The sequence below is a fragment of the Amphiprion ocellaris genome, unplaced genomic scaffold (genome assembly GCF_022539595.1).
Source record: "Amphiprion ocellaris isolate individual 3 ecotype Okinawa unplaced genomic scaffold, ASM2253959v1 Aocel_unscaffolded190, whole genome shotgun sequence".
NCBI lineage: Eukaryota > Metazoa > Chordata > Actinopteri > Pomacentridae > Amphiprion > Amphiprion ocellaris.
In genome coordinates, this window is record NW_026559356.1 from 6,556 (window position 1) to 27,236 (window position 20,681).

The window sequence follows — 20,681 nt, forward strand, 5'->3', positions numbered from 1 at the left end:
CAGCACCTCTAGCAAGATATTTTAACAAGCAACTCAAGAGATCCAGAAGTTGGAGAGAGTTAGCTTTAGCTGAGCCAAAGAACATGTGGGACGCTAACCTAGCAAACATTTCAGACTTTTCTCTGTGAATTCTGAGAAATAATTTACTATTTAATGACAGAGATACACATCTTAACTCAGTCTCATTAAAACAGACTCTAATTCAGTGTCATCCATCCATATTAAAGTGCAGTTACCCAAAATGTTTGCTGCATGAGCTCCAACAAAACCTGTCCAGGTAGAAGGCCACTTTGACAAACAGGAAGTGGAAGATTCCAAGCAGATTTATAGAAGGGGGAACCGGACTGTACTAAGTGTGGTCCAGTATAGAGGGGTGTTCTGTGGGTTTTTAAGGCTGATAATGATTATTAGTGAGACATTTGGAGTAGATATTCATTTGTAGTAAATGAAAGTATTTAAAATCTTGGAGTTAAACTTAGAAGAACACAAACTCTAACAGAAAACTTTGTTGATACGTTTTTGTTTTGTTTACAGATGTTAAGTTAAAGGAGTTTTATTCGTGACATATAACCAATCAAATCACTCCAGAAGACAGAGCGACCACAGGTAGACAAAGGTTCAGAGCCAAAGTAGCACCATTTTTAAATGTATTTATTACCATAAATCAGTAAAAAATAAAATACTGATAATCAGTAAATCAGTCAGCCCACAATTACTACAATTCTACAATGTATGTCTCTTTCCTTTGGCTTGTTATTTGTACAATATACGATGTATATGATGGTGTTTTTTCATACCAAAGGCTATACTATGATGTTTTCTAAGAGACATATGATGCTACTCTGGTTGTTCTGGCTCTGGGCCACTGCACTCCTCCTCTGTTGTTTTCTGGATTGTACTCAGCTGCATGTCTTCATCCATCCGGCCTCCGTTGACTCGTCCCGCCTGCCGTCTCTGGAGCTGAAGCTGGATTGGAACAGACCAAAGTACAGTCCAATCACGATGCCAGCTGCCTCTCAAAAGGCTCCTTCATCTGGCAGGTGGCGCCACTTCTTCTGAGGGGAAGCTGAGCTGGACCAGCAGAACTTTGGAGATGTGTTCCAGTGGTTGGTGGATGTGTGGGGAGATAGAGAGGGACCTTTGAATTATTCAGAAAGGAAAACAGGGAACCCATTGGTAGTTTTAGTTTAGGGTGCTACTGCGGTGTGTTTTTGGATTTTAAGAGGTGAACAGGAAGAGGTTTTTTTCGTATTGATTGTCTTTTACTTTGTTCCTGGTTAGAATGTCCATCAATGTCAACATGAAGTTCACTTTTAGTTCTGTTTATTTATTTTTATTTTACTAACACCCATTTGTTTTTAACCCCCTCACATGTTGTGTTGTTGTAAACTTAGTCTTTCAAATAAATTATTGTCTAACCCTCTGGAAACCAGCATTTGGACTGTTTTTGTGTTGCTCCTCACCTACTGACAGCTGTGGACTAAAGGTTATACTCTGACGTTCTTAGAGCGACATGCTATACTATGATGTTTTGAGAGCGACATGCTATACTATGATGTTTTGAGAGCGACACGCTATACTATGATGTTTTGAGAGCGACATGCTATACTATGATGTTTTGAGAGCGACATGCTATACTATGATGTTTTGAGAGCGACACGCTATACTATGATGTTTTGAGAGAGACACGCTATACTATGATGTTTTGAGAGCGACACGCTATACTATGATGTTTTGAGAGCGACACGCTATACTATGATGTTTTGAGAGCGACACGCTATACTATGATGTTTTGAGAGAGACACGCTATACTATGATGTTTTGAGAGCGACACGCTATACTATGATGTTTTGAGAGCGACACGCTATACTATGATGTTTTGAGAGAGACACGCTATACTATGATGTTTTGAGAGCGACACGCTATACTATGATGTTTTGAGAGCGACACGCTATACTATGATGTTTTGAGAGCGACACGCTATACTATGATGTTTTGAGAGCGACACGCTATACTATGATGTTTTGAGAGCGACACGCTATACTATGATGTTTTGAGAGCGACACGCTATACTATGATGTTTTGAGAGCGACACGCTATACTATGATGTTTTGAGAGCGACACGCTATACTATGATGTTTTGAGAGCGACACGCTATACTATGATGTTTTGAGAGCGACACGCTATACTATGATGTTTTGAGAGCGACACGCTATACCAGGGTCACTAACTGGCAGACCGCGGTCCGGAGCCGGACCCAGACGCCGTCTTATACAGACTGGACCTGTAATCAGTAAATTGTAACGGGATTTTAAATTTGACCGGCTGCTTCTGTTTTAGCGGCACAGCTTTCCCAGTGTTTACGGCATTAGTTATCAGCTCAGGAAACACACAGACCAATTACGTACGAGTTCAGCCATCCCACATGACGCTACTCAGCAAATGAAGTCTCTGCATTGCAGCTGCTAACCATTACAGCTCTGCATTTGTTTTTTTTTCTTGCCAACATGCTGTACTATGAACTACAGGCCATACTATGTTATTCTTGAGTAAAGTATACTACACTTTGACATTTTCTGAACTACATCCTATACTATGGCGTTATACACAGAGTGCTTTGGTTACATGTTGATTTATAATCTAGATTTTTTTCTGTTTTGTTTTTTGACGGGATTACCACAGACCTGACTGTGAACACCGTTGACACCCACCTGAGGGAGACGCTGCCTAAGATCTCAAGGCTGCTTGGTCGTGGTCTTTCTGGTCCTGCTCCAGAACACCTTCATCAACTACATCTTCTTTTGAAGAGGCCCTCAGATGCTGCAATCTCTGACCTTCAGGAGGAACTGCTGCTTTCACTCTGTAATGAGACGGCGGTTATTTTAAAGACTCAGCTCCTGGTGGCTTTGAATGAAAGTTTAACATCCATCAAAACGGAACTATAGACAGTTAAATCTGAGCTGTCAGTCAGTATTTCAAACATCAAGTCTGACCCGGCTGACGTTTTGGTCACATTTTGGACGACATACTAAACTATGACGTTTTTGTCACATTTTGGACGACATATCTTGCTATGACATTTTGGCGACGTTTCGGACGACATAATCTATTTTAGTTTTACGTTATAATACAATTATACCTACTTGGTTGGTTTTCACATACATATTAATTTTTATTCTCACTATTTGATTTGTAGATGGCTATATACAGAATATCTACAACACAATACATAGAATTTTAATGAATGAACGATCTCTCAGGTTTTCTAAGTATAAATGAGACTGTTGGTAGAGAAACGATGTTTTCAAACTGTCTTGTATGTTTTAATTTTATAGTGCATGACAGTAAAAAATTTTCAACTGAATCAGTTCTGTCTGAGAGCAATAACTGCTAATACAGCATAATGCACTTTGGTCCATGTATCAAACAGCAGCTGGAGGACTTTGAGTTGAGACTAGAGTCTGTTTTGACTCCTATTTCTGTCTTTTGTCTATAAAGTGAAAGGTGCTCCATGAAGGTGATGAACTCCTGCAGGCAGGCGTCCATTAACTCCTTTCCATCCTCATGACGAACCCAGCAGAGAACAATCTGGCGTCTCAACATCCCCTCTCAGGACTTTAATGGCATCATCACCTCCTCCTGCTTTAACGGACTGAATTCTGTGGAAGCAGAATCGATCTGGACTCTCAAAACCTAACAGGGCTGACGAGGCCACAACAGAAGCTTCCTCTGGGAGTTCTACATTTGGCCTCGTTGGCGTCTTTACCAGCTGACTAACACAAGACGGAGATTCTTGTATCGGAGCTGCTCCTCGTTGAGGTTCAGTAGCTGCACGAGACAAGAGCAGATAGGACATCAGGGGAATTTGCATTAATGAAAATACAGTTGTAATGAACAAGAGCACTGTCATGAATGCTAAATGCTAACATGGGAGTGTTTAACAGCTGCACAGAGATGAGACTGGAAGCTTTCTAACCACCATTATGATGAAACTTAACTGCAACCCTAAAGTCTTATAAAAACTCCACTTGGAGCGGCAGTGTCTCCAGACTTTTTTCAAGAAAAATTAAGTGACTTGTATGTGCTGTTTTTTTGTCCAATTGCAAGTAGGAATGTTATTGCACCTTCATTTTTTTAAAAAGAAGCTTGTGCTCTGTTAAATCTTTGTGGTTCTGCTGCTGAAGTTTCATTGACTCTTGGAAAAAAATGTCAATAGCTGCTATGACATTTTGTAATAAAACTAAAAAAAAAAACTACAAATGTCTTTGTCAAAAGTGAAACTTCATTAATCCTGAAGGAAATTCTTGTCAGACAAGACATTACTAAAATAAGTAAACAATATAAAGTAATTGTAATGAGTAATACTGCACATGTATTCAAAAGGCTGTAAACAACACTGAACTCTGTCAGCACAACAAATTTGACGAGCAAACTTTTGAGGCCTTTAACATCAGAATTAGATTTGTGACAAGCATTTAATTTTTTGCTATTTTGGCTCAAAAGTTATTCGTTGGAGCATAAAAATTGGTGTGCAAATGGCTCTATATGTTATTGTAAGAGCAGAGTTACAACTTGCTTCCATTTTGTCTTTGTATGGAAATTTACCAACATTTGGGTCTTATTTTGCTTTACTAAATGCTCCCATACATGTTTAAAAACTCACCTCAAGTGGCCGTTTCAGGAAGTGCAGTTCATCTGGACACCGCTGAGCCTTTCCTCATCTCCACTTCCTCTCCTGAAGCCAGCTTCCTGTACAGCTGCGACAGTTCGTCAGGATGAGGCACCTTCGATTCAGGTGTTGAGGGAACGTCGAAGTCCGACGACACCTGAGACTCTGACAGTTCGTTAGTTTTGGTCGTTGCGTCTCCTGGTTGCTGTTCTGGACGGAGGATCAGAGTATCGGGTAAACTGGAGTCCATGTTCTGGGAGGAATGATTGGATAAAGAAGCAGACAGAGTCAGGCTGAAGTCATCAGCAATGTCGGGAGTTTCTTCTTTGTCGCTGAACAGCTCGGGAGTCTGAGAGCCGCTTATCCTGGAGGACTGTGATTGGCTGTTCTGGCTGTCAGTCAGCATCTCCGTGGTGAAGAAATCCTCCCACTTTGGAGGATCAGAATCGGTCACCATGTCTTTACTTTCAGTCTCTTTGGCTTCGTCTTCGTCATCCTCCTCTTCACCGTTGGACTCGGTACAGTCGACGTAGTTGCAGCTGACAGTTTGTACATCAGCGACCATCAGACCTGAAGGTTCCTCCACAGATACAGGCGCTGAAGTTCCCTCTGGAAGGTTCTCTGAAAGCAGCAAAACATGAAAAGGACAGCTAAAAAACAATAATGGTAACACAAGAACTTCGCCTTTACAGTAAAGTACAGAACATTTGGTTACAGACTAAACCAGGAACACAGCAAGTCCTCAGTTTACGACGTCCTCGACTATGGCGTTTCGTGATTATGTCTCCATCTCCCATTCATTTATTAAGTCTTGTTCCATCATTCTGACATATGGCATTTGCGACGTTCAAACTAATTTTGCATGGGAACTAGTTGGCAAGGGGAGCGGACAAATACGGCGCTATATGTGGAAGACGACTTTGTTTACATTCGCCGGTTGTAGTTAAATGACATAGGTACTGATGTGAGTTACAACCTATGGATAAAATCACATCACGTCACACCGTAGGAAAGGAATTCCGACATAAGTTGAGATCCTCCTGTACAAAGAAAATTCAAGAACCTTGAAGTAAAAGCAAATCTAGACATAAACCTCTTGGTGATTCCATCTGAAATCAATAAATGTCTGCTCAACCATCTCTGATCTGCCGAAACACTTTTGGAACATATTTATAAGGATATCTGTGAAATTTTAGCTTCATACATCAAATACCTTTTGAGATATTTCCTCTTCAACACCTTTATTCACACGTTGAAATTTGAGGCTTTGAACATGTCAAGAACTATCAAAGATAAAAACCTTAAATTTGCATTTTTTTCTGTAATATTGAACAAGTAGATCAAATAGTCTGCAATTATAGGTGACTAGAAATATTTAAAACACTGAAGCCGGCATGAAAAGTCAGTCTGTGAGTGCATTAACAAAGAAACTACTAATTCTAAAGTCCTCTAGTAATACCTTCTGAACCAGATGTAGCCACACATCAAAAAATACAGAGCAAAAAATATGCCCATAATAAAAACATCTTGGTTTTATTTGGAGAACTATTTTGAAACTCTAGAACTTTGTTCTCCTTGGATCACACTATCTACCAGGATTTTTGTTTTTCCTCGTACAACTTGTCAAACCTGCTCAGTCGGTTCTGAAAGTTCAACAAAAATAACCAAGTATTCTACATGTTTTGTATTATTGTGACCTGCAGCTACATGTGGTTCAGAAAACATCACTAGTTGACTTCTGTATTATCCATTTTTCAAAAAAACATGAGCTCAAAGATGGAACTTTCCATTAATTTTTTCTTGAGATTTTAACTCCTCCTAATCAGAGTATTTGATCTATTTCTCCAATATTGCAAATTCTGAATCAATGACACGATGAGAAAAAACAGAAAATTTCAGGTTTTTATCTTCAATACTTCCTCAGAGTTTGTTGTTCAAACTGCCTCAAATTTCAATGAGCAAAAAAACCTGTTCAAAGTGGATTGACATGATTTTTTTAAAAAAAAGTTCAATCACATCAGATGGTCGAGTAGAAGATCTCTGATGATTTGAGATGGAATCAACCCGATATGAAGTTGGTTAGACGGAGACCAAACAATGAAGTCGAGGTCAAAACAACTCAAAGCTACACGAACTGAACACAACCTGCAGCTTGATAAACATTCTTTTTTAAATTGTCATGTAAAAAAGACAAATATTAGAGCTACAAACCTTTTTGACCGTCCTGGTTCAGACCCATCTTCTTCCTCACTGGAGCCAAATCCAAACCTTCAAACAGCTCATCTTCACTCTCCGAGTCTGAATGTAGAAACACAAATATGGAAATATAAACGTGAAACCAACTACTTGATTCTACAAAACCAAAAAACCCACGAGGACTGACATTTAAAAACTGAGTTAAGATCAGAATCAGACTTTTTTGAACAACAGACCATAGATTCTGTTTGTTTGGACCAAAAAAAATCTGAAAATGCATCTAAACGAAGAACAAAGTCAGTTTTTACTGGTAGTAATTTGACTTGAGGGCTGTAATATGAAGCACGTTCAACAAATCCAGGCTTTCTTTGTGTTATCCAGCTCAAAAAAACCTAAAACCTCAGTTACGATGGTGGCTCTCAGGTTTCGAATATGCGTTCCCGCAATAGTACAGCCCACTGGTTTCTCTTGTAAAATAAATCTCTATAGAAATTCTTAGAAGAATAAAGGCTGAAGCAAACAAACTACAGCATTTGATTCAGGCTATTTGAAGGCAGTTATTAGCCTCAGATAAACCTGATTAAATCACGTACTTTCTGTTTATTTAAATGAAAATTTCTATTTTAATTAATTAGTTGCACCACAGCAGCAGGAACCACCGCCTGCGATGAAATCGACTCCAATTGGATTAAAGTGCCTTCAGATCTCACTCATAGATTTAGCAGTGAAGTTCTTAAACTTGCACTTAAGCTACTTAAAGATTCATGGGACTAATAAATTATGGAAACTGCGTGCAAAATCCAAAGCTTTTTGAATAAGCAACATGACACCGATCACATTTTACAAGGTTTTTATCTCAGACTAAACATCTTCCAGCTACAACTCTGTTTGCTCGACTTCACTGCTGTCTCTCATTGTAAGGCAGTAAAATTTTGTGTACACTTCAATTGTTAATCCTTAGTTTCACATATAAAGCACTTTGGATCTTGTCTTATTTTGTCTTATCACAGAACTAATCAAATCAAAACCAATCACACTCACTGAACCATCAGGGACAAAGACAGAATCTCTCTGCTGCACTAAAAAGGATTTCTAACGTGTTTCAATTGTAATAAAACTTCTTGTCCAGATAAACAAACACTGTTATAAGAAACAAGGAGCCTCTTACTGTTTAATACTGTAGAGACCAGAGGAGGCGTCACTCAGACTACAGTTCATGTTGGCAAGCAGAGAGCATTGTGGGGGTTTAACTAGCAACGATAACCATGACATGGCTTGAGTGCCACTTAATGACCTCCGACCAGAGCTCATGGACTGAGTAATTTTAGAAGATTTTGTGTAACTTTTGGCAAATTCATCTTAGACAAATTGAGTAATTTTGGATAAGTTTCAAGATTTTTTGGACAAGTTTGTTTCCCCTTTTGTAATATTCCAAATCATTGTGGACAAATTTTCAGTATCTTAGACTCATTTTGAGTAATTATGGAGACGTTTCAAGACATTTTGGTGAAGTTTTTGACTCTACCTGTAGTACCTGGTTGTACCAACAGGTGGAGCCTCTTACTGTCCAAAACTGTAGAGAACAGAGGAGGCGTCACTGAAACTACAGAAAGTTCATGTTGGCAAGCAGGTTGGTGAAGGTTTTGACTTTGGTTGTAGTACCTGGTTGTTCCACCAGTTGGAGGGTCTTCCTGTTAGATACTGTAGAGACCAGAGGAGGCGATTTTTGCACTGTTTCTTTTCTTATCTATTCCTGCACTGTCTTTATACTTTTTCTTTGGAGCTGCTGTAACGGTGAACTTTCCCTACTGTGGGATCAATAAAGTTTATCCTTATCCTTAATGTTGGCAAGCAGAGAGCATTGTGGTGATTTAACTAGCAACGGGCACCACGACATGGACTTCTGTGACGCTTAATGACCTCCGATATACCACCTCCTCATATACTAAGCACTGAGTAATTTTGGACCAGTTTTGAATTATTTTTGGAAAATTTCAAGTCAATTTAGACTGAGAATTTTTGGAGAAGTTTCTAGATGTAAAGGGGCGCCATGACAAAGACGTGTGTGGTGGTAAATGACCTAGGACCAGAACTCAGGTATTTGGGATCAACTATGATGGGGATACTACATCCCAGTGACAGATGTGTTTAAATAAACAGCAATAACAGTGCAGGATAAATGTCCACTGTGCTCAGTTTGTATAACTGATTAACTCATTGTTGACTGACAATTACTGATTTAGAAAAATCATTCAAGATTTGCATTCCTAAAGTCCAGCTATAAATTGCGCTCTCCCTTTACAACAATTGATTGATAACAAAGGATTCAGCTCAAAAATGCCTTGGTTGGTCGTGATTCTGATCTTTGAGAGTGGATCCGGACATCCCTACTTTCCAAACTTAACATCTAACTAGACAAAGACTGCTTCTAGAACTGAGCGCTAACTGATTCCTACAGTACCAGAATAATATCCGACCATCAAAAACATGTAGGCAGATACCACCTTTTCTAAAAGTAAATACCTGGACTAAATTCGATGGAGGACGGAAAACCAAGCAACGGTGTAGGTGTTTAATGTCATTTCTACAACTTTTTCATGCACCATGAGTCATTGAAGATTCTGGGTCACCTGGTGTTTGTTCTTTTTACATGATACCCTCAGCTCTGGATTAAAGGCAATGAATACAGGACACAGACTTGTTGTTGTGTTGTGTTTTGTGTTACCGTATGTGGGTCGCTCCGCTCTGCTGCGTTTCAGAACTCCCAGAGGTTTGTAGATGAACGCCTCCTGATCAGAGGGTTTCCTGCACATCAGCTTCAACCTGAGCAAACGCACCAAATCAGAGTTGTTACGTTGGATTGACATCTACAGAATCAATATTTAGAGACTCTGGCTCGTCTGATAGCACATTATTGTTGTTCAGTTATTAATAATAATGTATTTTAATCACTGAACTGTGTCCCTGCTCATTCAAAAGACAAAAAAAATCTACTCAACGATGCTATACTATTAAGATATTTTATCGAGAAAGTGGTGGGATTTACAAGCTTTAATGTTTTCTCAAAGTTATCATACATACAGACTCAATTAATTACTGATGTAACAAATAAACAAACTTGACTCACATCTGTGTGACCTCCGTCATCGTCCGACCAATAGGAATGACACTGGGGTAGACGTTGACCGGCTGAAGATATGACAGGAAGTCTCTGATCTGGAAATTAAGAGAAACATCGCAAGGTTAAAAGTACATGTGGTTAAAAAAAATGAATACATGAAATAAATCTACTTCACTAATTTACCTGAACCAGATGCTGACCTGACTAAATTAAACGCTAAAGCGAAGATCCTACTAAAAGATAAACAGAAAACTCGACACATCCTGGAAACCCCCACTGGAAAATGACCATTTAGGTTTCAGGATTGCTTCAATACTCTTGCAATAATTCTAAATAATTGTCATTTGTTTTGCATTTTATCACCTTTATCTTTTGGATATTTAACTTTTCATGGTTTCTGATAATACCGTATTGTAAAAATTTCATTTAATTACCTGTAATGTGGTCTTTTCTCTGATAGCAGATGCTTTTGCAATTTAGACTTGATGTATCTGGAAGAAAAGCTGATCTCTTATGCATAAATAAAGGTTAAATGAGTTAATGTATGACTTAGCTGAGTAATTAGTCGATACAAAAAGTAAACTACTGGTTCCAGCTTCTCGGAATTTGGAATTTTGGGCTTTTCCCTTTGGTTTTGGCCTGTTTGTTGAAGAAAATCTGCAATATAAATACACCTCTTTGCTCTACAGGGAAATAAAACACTCCTACATTTTATAAAGAAAAAGATTAATTTCATTTCCATTTGCTTGTTGCTCTCCTGTCTATTAAGAAAAACTAATTCACAAACACTGAGTTTCTTAGTAGGAAAAGCGTCTCTCAGCAGCTTTGCTCTTATTTTAGGACTATTAGTGGGGTTGGTTTGTGAAAATGTCCTAAAATTCTTCATAAAAACCTCACATTAACCTTAATAATCTACTCTCTATCCATTGTTAAAAACCATAAATAATGAACTTTACCTCTGAGTAGGAGGAGTGGAAGCTGAAACAGGCTCGGTATGAACTGGCTCCTGTTCTGGAAAAACAGCAAAAAACAAAATACATTCAGCATCTAATAAATCATATTTATAGATAATTAGATTTTCTATGAATTATCCAAATGTTTTCTTAGGACCAGTCCTAATAAAGTGAGCTCTTACTTTATTATAACGTTGGTTTTCTTGGTCCTTTCTCCGAACCACATGGTGGACGGTTTGATGCTGATGATACGAAGAGGAGTCCCATCAGCGGATGTACAACCACAAGGAAGCCTGTTGCCCAGGAAAAACTCCTCGTCCTACATAAGAACATACAGAAACTCTGATTAGATGAGGGTATGTGTCAAAACTAAACTTTAAAACACTATCAACAGACAGGATTTAAAGAACCGTCAACACATTTCTTGCCACTGAACCATCAGGATTAAAGACAGAATCTCTCTGGTGCACAGGAAGGATTTCTAACATGTTTCAATGGTAGAAAAAGTTCTTCTCTAGATAAACAAACATTATTAGAAGAAACAAGGAGCCTCTTCATGTTTAATGCTGTAGAGACCAGAGGAGGCGTCACTCAGACTACAGTTAATGTTACCAAGCAGAGAGCATTGAGGGGGTTTAGCTAGTAAAGGAGCATCATGACAAAGGCTTCTGTGACGCTTAATGACCTCTGACCTGAGGTCATGTACTAAGTAATGATTAATTTGAGACCATTTTTGTATCATTTTTGGCAAATTCATTGTAGACAATTTTTGAGTAGTTTTGGAGAAGTTTCAAGACGTTTTTGTGAAGTTTTATTGACTTGAGCTGTAGTACTTGGTTGTTCATGTTGGCAAGCAGAGTGCATTGTGGGAGTTTAGCTAGCAAGCTTCATTGCATTTTGACCAAATTTGAAGTAATTTGAGACACATTTTTAGTCATTTTGGACTATTTATGGCTAATTCTGGACATTTCATTTTTTTGTCATTTTGTCCAATTTTCAAGTAATTCGAACAAGATTTGATTCATTGTGAAGAAGTTTCAAGGCCTTTTGGTGAAGGTTTTGACTTTGGCTGTTGTACCTGGTTGTTCCACCAGGTGGAGTCTCTTACTGTTAGATACTGTAGAGACCAGAGGAGGTGTCATTGAGACTACAGAAAGTTTATGATGGCAAGCAGAGAGCACTGTGTGAGTTTAGCAAGGGGCACCATGACAAAGACTTCTGTGATACTTAATGACCTAAAACCAGAGCTCATATACTAAGTACTAAGTAATTTTAGACCATTATTGTATAATTTTTGGCAAATTTCAAGTCATTTTAGACAAATTTTGAGTAATTTTAGAGAAATTTCAAGAAGTTTTTTTTTCCTCATTTTGGAATATTTAGAATCTTTATGGACAAGTTTTGAGTATTCTAGGCACATTGTCAGTCATTGTGAAGAAGTTTCAAGAGCCACTTTTACATTTCTACAGTAAACATGAAGCCAGTTAGGTTAGCTTAGCATTAAGATTGCACCTGTTTCAACAGCAGCACCACTTAAAATCATTAGCTAAACAAACAACATGTGACGTTTCAGTTAATCAGCTTTAGAGGTGCTTCCAGCAGTTAAATTCAAACAGATACAGGCCAACTGTTTCCCCTTGCTTCCAGTCTTTATGCTAAGCTAAGCTAACTAAAAAAAAACTGGTCACTCGGACTACAGTCAGTTCATGTTGGCAAGTGGAGACCATTGTAGGGGTTTAGCTAGCAAAGGCGCACCATGACAAAGACTTTTGTGATGCTTAATGACCTCCGGCTAGCGCAAATATATCAAATCAAGGTGGAATTCTACAGGACATCATTCCAATGTCCCAGTAAATGAGAAATGGCCACTTTGTTGACCATATAAGTCATCAATAATTCTTTAATATTGCTGCACATATTAAGTAAATTATTAAAATTTACAACTTGTGTGACAGCGGATGGAAACCAAAGATTACAAATTAGTTCGAAACTGCCTTGATCGGCTCCTAGTGGAGAGTTTTAGTGTTTGAGTCAATGACAAGGGTTAAAGACGACCAGAAGTCTCAACACAGACTTTAATCTGACAGAGTTTCAGTTATTCTTTTACACTAACATGTTCTCGTACCCCAACAGACCCTAAAGAAGACCGAAAGTTCATTAATACTGGTCTGTGTGTTTAACTGTATCTTGAAGTAACATTCAAGAACTTAATGTCATCTGAAGACACAGTGCCTTGTTTTTTTTTCTAAATGTGGTTTTCTGCACCATTTAAACCAACCAAAGCTTCCTGGATCTCATTGCACCTGTTGGATCAGAGTCTCGCACTGTTTCCGTCCTCTGGAAAACACTACAGTTATGGTTTGTGAGCTGAAACAGACGCTCACAAAGGCTAACTTTGCTTGTTTAGATCAGCACAGCAAAAGCTCATCAGCTGAGGTGGATCCTACCGTCATTACTGTTCATTTTGTCAACTTTTAATCAAAAAAGTTCACGCTGAAACATTCTTGTGATCGGTTATTTTTTTCAGTGTCACCAAATTTGAGAATCCTAGACTTTAAGTGGCAAATTTCTGGTAACATGACACCTCAAATATCACATGAACACACTTCTCCCTATGTAAATCTGCAATTACATCCAAATTACTTAATAAAAAAACATTAACATCAAAGTATCAACAGTTTAAATGACAAAACAGCATCACTTTAATGTGCAGGTGAAGCCAAAAGTTATGTTTTCCATATCTGAAAGGTTTTTTTACAGAACTATAGACACTGTTTGACATATTGAGCTAAATCAACCTAAAAAACAATAATTTGAGACTCTGACTGTTTGAGGTTTTAAATACACTTTTGTCTTCCAGTACAAGAACTAAATACCGACACCAAGAAAGAGTGCCAATGAACAGACGGGTCATTCCATCACAAATCGGAGAACAATCTATTTTCTTAGTTATAACTGGAAAACCACTTTAAAACTCCAGAAGTCTGTTCTACTTGGAACAGACTGTCTGCCAACATTTTATCAATCACTTCAAGATTTTCTTTCATTTTTGTCACCAAATACTTGATAATTAAAGTATTCTATGTGTTTCGTTTGTATTATTGTGACATGCAAATATATAAAGTTCAGAAAATATCACTGACCGACGTCTGCTCATAAATGGACTTTTCATGATGACTTCAATTTTCTTTCCATATTACAACTCACCTGTAATCAGAGAATGTTTGATCTACTTGTCCAATATGACAGATTCTAAATCAGTGACATGATGAGAAACAACAGTGAAAATTTCAGGTTTTTATCTTTAACAGTTCCTCAGATGTTGTTCAAGCAGCCGCAAATTTCAATTGGAGAAAAAACCTGCTTAAAGTGAGTTGAAGGGAAATTTTTTAAGAATGTTATCTCCAAAATTACTCAATATATGAGGATAAAATTTAATAAATACCATTTTAAATATCTGTAGTTGACGATGACAAAGTTTTAAGCAAATCAGAGCTGGTTAAGAAGAACATCCTGGTGATTTGAGATGGGAAAAAACAAGTGAATGAACATAAGTCTGTGCAAGTCTTCTGAAGTGGTGGAAACTCGACTGTTTTTGAGACTTAAGTTTTACCTTTGGGTGTCGACAGGCATGAATCTGAGTCCTTCGGTCAGTTGTTACGTAGCTTAAGATCTCCGGCATCTTCTTGAACACGGCCAGACTGTTGACGTGGATCTGCAGGACAAATAAGATGACAGAATGTAAAGAAAGCTTAGACTTGCTTGGATTTGTACATACATCTCCTTTGTAAAAGAATTTATTGTCAGTTTAAGGCTACTTGTTCTCGACAAACTTTAAGAAAAGAAGTCACGTTTACGTGCGAGTAAACATCATGATTTGTCAGATTTAACGGAAGTTTAATTCACATTTTATTCTGTATTTTTTGCAACTTTTCACCTGTGTGTTGAATTCTTCTCCCAGGTTGGTGAACAGATATTCGTATCCGTAAGCAGCTTTGCAGTTGAGCCACACGACGTGATGCGAACTCTGACTGATCCAGTTTCCAACAAGCTCCGAGATGCCGTTTAAACACACCTCCTAAATACACAAACATAAAAAATAACCCCACCGTGGGTACTGATCACTGGTGCACATGTAGTGATGATTACAAATGAGGAAAATCACAGAAAACATTTGAATAAACCAGTTTTGATGTACAGATCTGTGACTTTTAAGAATAAAACTCTTTCCTCACCTAAAATGTTTGCCTCAAGTTATAAAATACTACTTTTTTTACAACTTATTTAAAGTTTACTGAACATTTATTCTAAATATTTCCAAACTAATTGACATTGTGCCACACAAGTCGTCCAAACGTTGAACTAAACTCTGCTACCAACATGTCAGATCGTCTAAAAACAGAAGCTAACTTGGTCTTCAGTAGTTCTTATTAGTGGTTGGATCACCAGTTGATATATTCTCAGAAATCCTTTGAATATGTGCAGCTGCTTTGCTCCCAGTCACTTATAATCATTTCAGTAGAAAATAACCAGGATCAAGAGATTTAACATGGGAAAACTCAGGATTTTAAGTTGAATTAATTTTGCTTAATGAGGTTGCAGGTTGAGTTACTCTGGTGAACATTTAATTAATCTATAGAAAACATGTAAATATCTTTTTCTTCATGACCAGTCACTTGGTTATAGGGATAGTTGATCAAGATTTTCTGTGTTCTGTGTGACTACAGACCTGCAAAATATTGCATTTGAATGAACAAAAACTGAAAATATCTTTTAGCCAGATGTACCTAATAAATTGGCAATTGAGTGTGAACTGTAGATTTTCCTCTCTATCCCTTTCTGGAATGCATCTTGAAAACACCCTGATATTCCAGAAATCCCACTACGGATGCAAATTTTGAAAATCTACGACCTTTTTTTTTGCCTCATCCGTTAGCGTTAAATCAGCTAAATTATTAGCTGCAATAAACCGCAGTGAGTAAATCTAAGTGGAAACGACAAACTCACCCGCGTTGGTATCTGATAGAAGCGAGGATCATAGAAAGTAGAGTCCAGATAAACACTCTGAATGTCTTTCACCCTGGAAAACATCAAACAGTGGAGTGAATGTAAAGAACTGTGAAGAGTGACAGATATATGACCACTGATGGAAACAATCTAACCGACTCACAGACTGAGATAAAAGATGAAGACTAACCGACCTGCTGCCTGAGTGCAGATGTTCTATTCTGGAGGCGTCTCCAACGGCGAACCTGAAGTCGCCTGTGTACAACACGTTTCCACGGCAACCCTCAAACAGAAACCTACACAAACACAAAAAGCAACACAACAACGTCTCAACACAGTCCTCTGATTCTAAAATGTTTTGATATTTTCCACTATTATCGTGCACTTAAACCTTAATGAGAGGGAACAAGTAAGGAGTTATTTAAGTGTGTCCACCTTTACCACAAGTTCTGCTACTTGTGGTAAGAAAAGAAAACCCAAATACATCAAGGAAACCAGAAGACACCAGAGGTTTAAAGAGAATTTAGAGCTTTTAGATAAAAATAAAGAGCTTGATTACCCATTTACATTTTCTTTTTGCCACATCTATCCAGACATTTAAATGACTAAAAATCTAATTTCATAGTTTCATTTTACACTTCTTATGATTCCAAATTAACAAAACTTAGTATTTTTATCTCATTATGTAAATATAATTATTGCCATTTTCTCTCATAATTTCAACTTTTTAATAACACAATTTTCAACTATTACAAACATTTTTCATTTTTTGTGATTCTAAATTACATAAATTTAGACTGTCTAGAGTTCTGCATTAGTAAATTTACCTTTTTTATGTCATTATATAGACTTTTATCTCAATTTTGAATTCTAGTCTTTCTGATTTAGTACATTTGGACATTTTTTCTCATAACTAACATTTTTAGATCTAATTTTGACTAGTTAAGTCAAATTATGACTTTTAACTCAAAATTTTGGCTTTTTATACACAGCAAAGTATATTTTGATGTTTTTATCTCATATATTTTTGTGGTTTAGTCGGTTTTGACATTTTATCTCACAATTTTGACTTTTTAATCACTCAATTTTGAATTATTAGCTGCATTTTACACTTTTTATGATCCCAAATTAACAAAACTTTGCATTTTTATCTAATTATGTAATTTTAAACTCATAATTTGGAGTTGTTAGAATTCAGATTTAGTAAATATGGATGTTTTATCTCACAATTTAGATTTTTTACCTCATTAAATAAACTTTATAATAATTGAGACTTTTTCTAATTCGTTTTACTCAATTTCTCCACAATTTAGATTTTTAAACTCAGAATTTAGATTTTTTTTTATCTCATTTAATGAACATTTCTCTCATAATTTTGACATTTTAATCACAATTTTTAATTATTATCCACATTTTTCACTTGGTATGATTCTAAATCAACAAAATGTTGCATTTTTATCTCCTTATGTAAACTTTTATGTCATAATTTGGAGTTTTTATAATTCAGATTTAGTAAATTTAGACACTATGTCATAATTAACATTTGGCTGGTGAAGTCAAATTCTGACTGTTGAACTCATAATTTTGGGTTTTTATACACAACAAATATATTTAGATGTTTTAATCTCACATATTAGACTCTACAATTGGAGTTTAGTCAGTTTTGAAATTTAAATGATTAAAAATGTAATTTCATAGGTTCCGAGGCGATACAGAAAGCCTGATATTTAATTATAATTTCAGTCAGATTTATTAGCTGTGAGATCAGACTTCTGGCTGACAGGATGAAAGCTGATTTTTGAAATTATTGTAAATTATTTTGCTTAGTTCAACAAATGACAGTTAAAAGAAACAGATAAATCCACAGAAGGCTCACAAACATAAAAGTTTGAGAGGCGATTTTGTTTTCCTGCATGTTTCCTTGTGGCAAAATACTGAAAACATGGAAATGAAATGATCATTTAGGAAATGTTTGACTCACATTACAGAGCCGGGACAGTGACCGGCAGGAAGCAGCGTCACCACGACGTCTTCTTTCTGCCAGAAAAACACCAAAATAAACAACATCATACAGATTATTTAAAGCAACAGCTGCACTGCCTTCTATGCTGATTGAATTTATCTGATTAATTATAATTAATGTTACCTCTCCTGATGCTTCGTCCACAAGAGAAATCTGAGTCGGACTCTCCAGCTCCAGAGGAACCTGAACGGACAAATACAAATAAATCAGGAGACAAAACGAAGAAACTGTTTGGTATAAATGTAGAAATAAAGGTGAGATGGTGAAGGACTCACGATGTATTCCTCCCAGAAGGAATACTTTGGATTATTCAGGAGAAGCTCTTTGGTCACGAAGGAACAATAAAGTCTGACGGTTCGACTGAAAACGGCAGAAAATACAACGTTTAGTCTCCTGTTATTAAACGACTGTTTCTCTCAAAAAACTGCAATTTATCTTTCATTTCAATTCAAGTTTTTCACCACTAATAGTTCGGTTTTTAATCTCACAGCAAGTTTAGCAAAAAGTGTGAATTTATCTGACTTAAAACTGGCTGATTTTTTATTAATTAATCAAGATCATTACATAACTTTTTTTTCTAATAAACTCATTTTTAATCACATCAATTTAAATAAGAAAAAAACCTTAATTACTAGATTGTGATTTTGAAATATTCATATTTTTTATAATCCTCATTTTTAATCAGATTATTTTGACAATTTACGTTTTTTAAATTTACTTATCTCATAATTTTTTACTTCTTGGAACTCCAATTCAGTGAATTTTAAATTTTATGTCATGATTTTGACGTGTACTTTACCTTTATCTGCTCAATTTGACTTAATTATGAAATTTCATCTCATAACTGGAACTTTATACATCTTAGTGAGTCACATTTTCTGTTTTTAACTGAAAATTTTAGCTTTTAATAGTTCTGACTAGCTTCATTTTCATTTTTCATCTCATAATTGTTCCTGTTTATTATTATTATTATTATTTAGTCATTTTTATCATTTTAATGTCACAGTTGGAACTTTTTTTTTTTTTTACCTCATATCTCTTCTGATAATTTATCTTATGATTCGAACTTGTAATTTTTACATCTAAACCTGGACTTTTTTTTTATCTCTTAATTAATTTTAATACCAGAATTTGACTTATCAAGTAAAAAAAATTATTAATTCATGATTAACAAGCCTGATTATCTTGACTAATGTATTTAATATTTGCCTCTGATTACGTTAGAGGTGTTAAAACCTGTTATCAGTGAGGTGAATCAGTCAAATTTAATGCTTTTTAATGCCATTTTAATGCTATACTGTAAAAATTTTAATGCCACGACCGTGAACTCAACAAATTACACAGGTTTGTTTTTTTGTAAAAGATGATTTTTAGATGAAAACTGTCCCTACGTTTCACTATTTCTGAATCCAGAAATCACCCCTGCACCAACATTTTAAACATTTTTTCCCCAAAAAAATGTTCAAAATTTTGAAAATGTGGACATCAGAAAGACATTTTCAAACTTTAAAACGGGTCAATTTGACCCGCAGGACGACACGAGGGTTGAAAACATGCAGTTTCTGGCAACTGTACCCAACCAGTCGGAACAATTATCACAGTGCTTCGGCATGTTTACGCAGATGCACATATCTGACGAATTGCAGTCTATAATTATATATTATATTATTATTGTCAAATATTTTTCTTGAAAACTTCAGAAAGAATTTTTAATGCCACCGAGAATCGAATTTAATGCTTTTAAATGCCATTTAAGGCCTTAATTTTCGGAAAATCAACTTAATGATTATTAATGCTTTTTGATGCCCTGCAGAAACGCTGTAAATTACAGTTTGTTTGACATTTTAAAGACATTTAATGAGAATAAAGTGAACAGTTTCCACCTGAACTGCAGCTTCCTCTTCAGCAGAGGTCCTTTCAGTCCTTTCATGTGGTCTGCAGCCAGAAAACATGAATAAAACCTCCCGTTAGAGTCAGTTTTAACCAGTAAATGCAGTAAACTAGAGGTGCTACCAGCAGCAGCTCACCTTTGTGGCAGTGCGACAGGAAATATGCCCGGGCATGTAGGTTCTCCCGGTCGAAGCGGTCCAGAGACACGGAGGGATACTCCTTCATCCGGCCCAGGAACGAGCTCATGTTTCTGCAGAGCCTGGAGGAGATTTATCCGCAAAGCAACCATGAGTCGGTTTAAATAAAGACGTTAAATTCAGTGAAACGTCTCCTCGGTTTGTTCGTTTATTTGTTTGTTTGTCCCGCCCACAGGCAGACTCTTCTTCTACGGTCGGTACCAGTAGAGGTAGCGGTTCTTCTTCTACGGTCCTTTTAACGGCGGTTCAGTGTCTTTAGGAGGAAACAGTGCCTCCTGCTGTCAACATGAGAGCTCTGCTGGTTTTAGCCAGAGACTGGTTTTAATTCGAACAATAATCCATCCATCCATCATCTATACACCACTTAATCCTCACTAGGGTCATGGGGGGGCTGGAGTCTATCCCAGCTGACTCAGGTGAAGGCAGGGGACACCCTAGACAGGTCACCAGTCTGTCACAGGGCTACATACAGAGACAAACAATCACTCTCACATTCACACCTACGGGTAATTTAGAATAATCAATTAACCTCAGCATATTTTTGGACTGTGGGAGGAAGCCGGAGTACCCGGAGAAAACCCACACATGCACAGGGAGAACATGCAAACTCCATGCAGAAAGATCC

The 20,681-nt window shown here is 36.9% G+C and overlaps 1 protein-coding gene across 1 annotated transcript; it reads right to left on the bottom strand.

The window, feature by feature from the left end:
- Positions 1-633: 633 nt before the first annotated feature.
- dclre1c (DNA cross-link repair 1C, PSO2 homolog (S. cerevisiae)) lies at positions 634-20,259 on the bottom strand. The gene is made up of 17 exons (XM_055008780.1): positions 19,997-20,259; positions 19,853-19,904; positions 18,245-18,329; positions 18,093-18,152; positions 17,928-17,983; positions 16,141-16,242; positions 15,947-16,019; positions 14,877-15,017; positions 14,553-14,654; positions 11,122-11,258; positions 10,943-10,997; positions 9,993-10,081; positions 9,591-9,688; positions 6,881-6,967; positions 4,664-5,290; positions 2,712-3,828; positions 634-1,138 (listed from the first exon to the last, which is right to left on the bottom strand). The coding sequence occupies exons 1-15, from the start codon at positions 20,103-20,105 to the stop codon at positions 4,692-4,694; spliced, it is 1,845 nt and encodes a 614-aa protein (XP_054864755.1). The 5' UTR covers positions 20,106-20,259; the 3' UTR covers positions 634-1,138; positions 2,712-3,828; positions 4,664-4,691.
- Positions 20,260-20,681: the final 422 nt, after the last annotated feature.

Coding starts and splice junctions, on each gene's coding strand:
- dclre1c (XM_055008780.1), bottom strand. CDS start 20,105: ATGAGCTCGTTCCTGGGCCGGATGAAGGAGTATCCCTCCGTGTCTCTG. Junction 17,984..18,092: donor TGGACGAAGCATCAGGAGAG/GTAACATTAATT, acceptor TTTTTCTGGCAG/AAAGAAGACGTCGTGGTGAC. Junction 10,998..11,121: donor AAAACCAACGTTATAATAAA/GTAAGAGCTCAC, acceptor CTGTTTTTCCAG/AACAGGAGCCAGTTCATACC.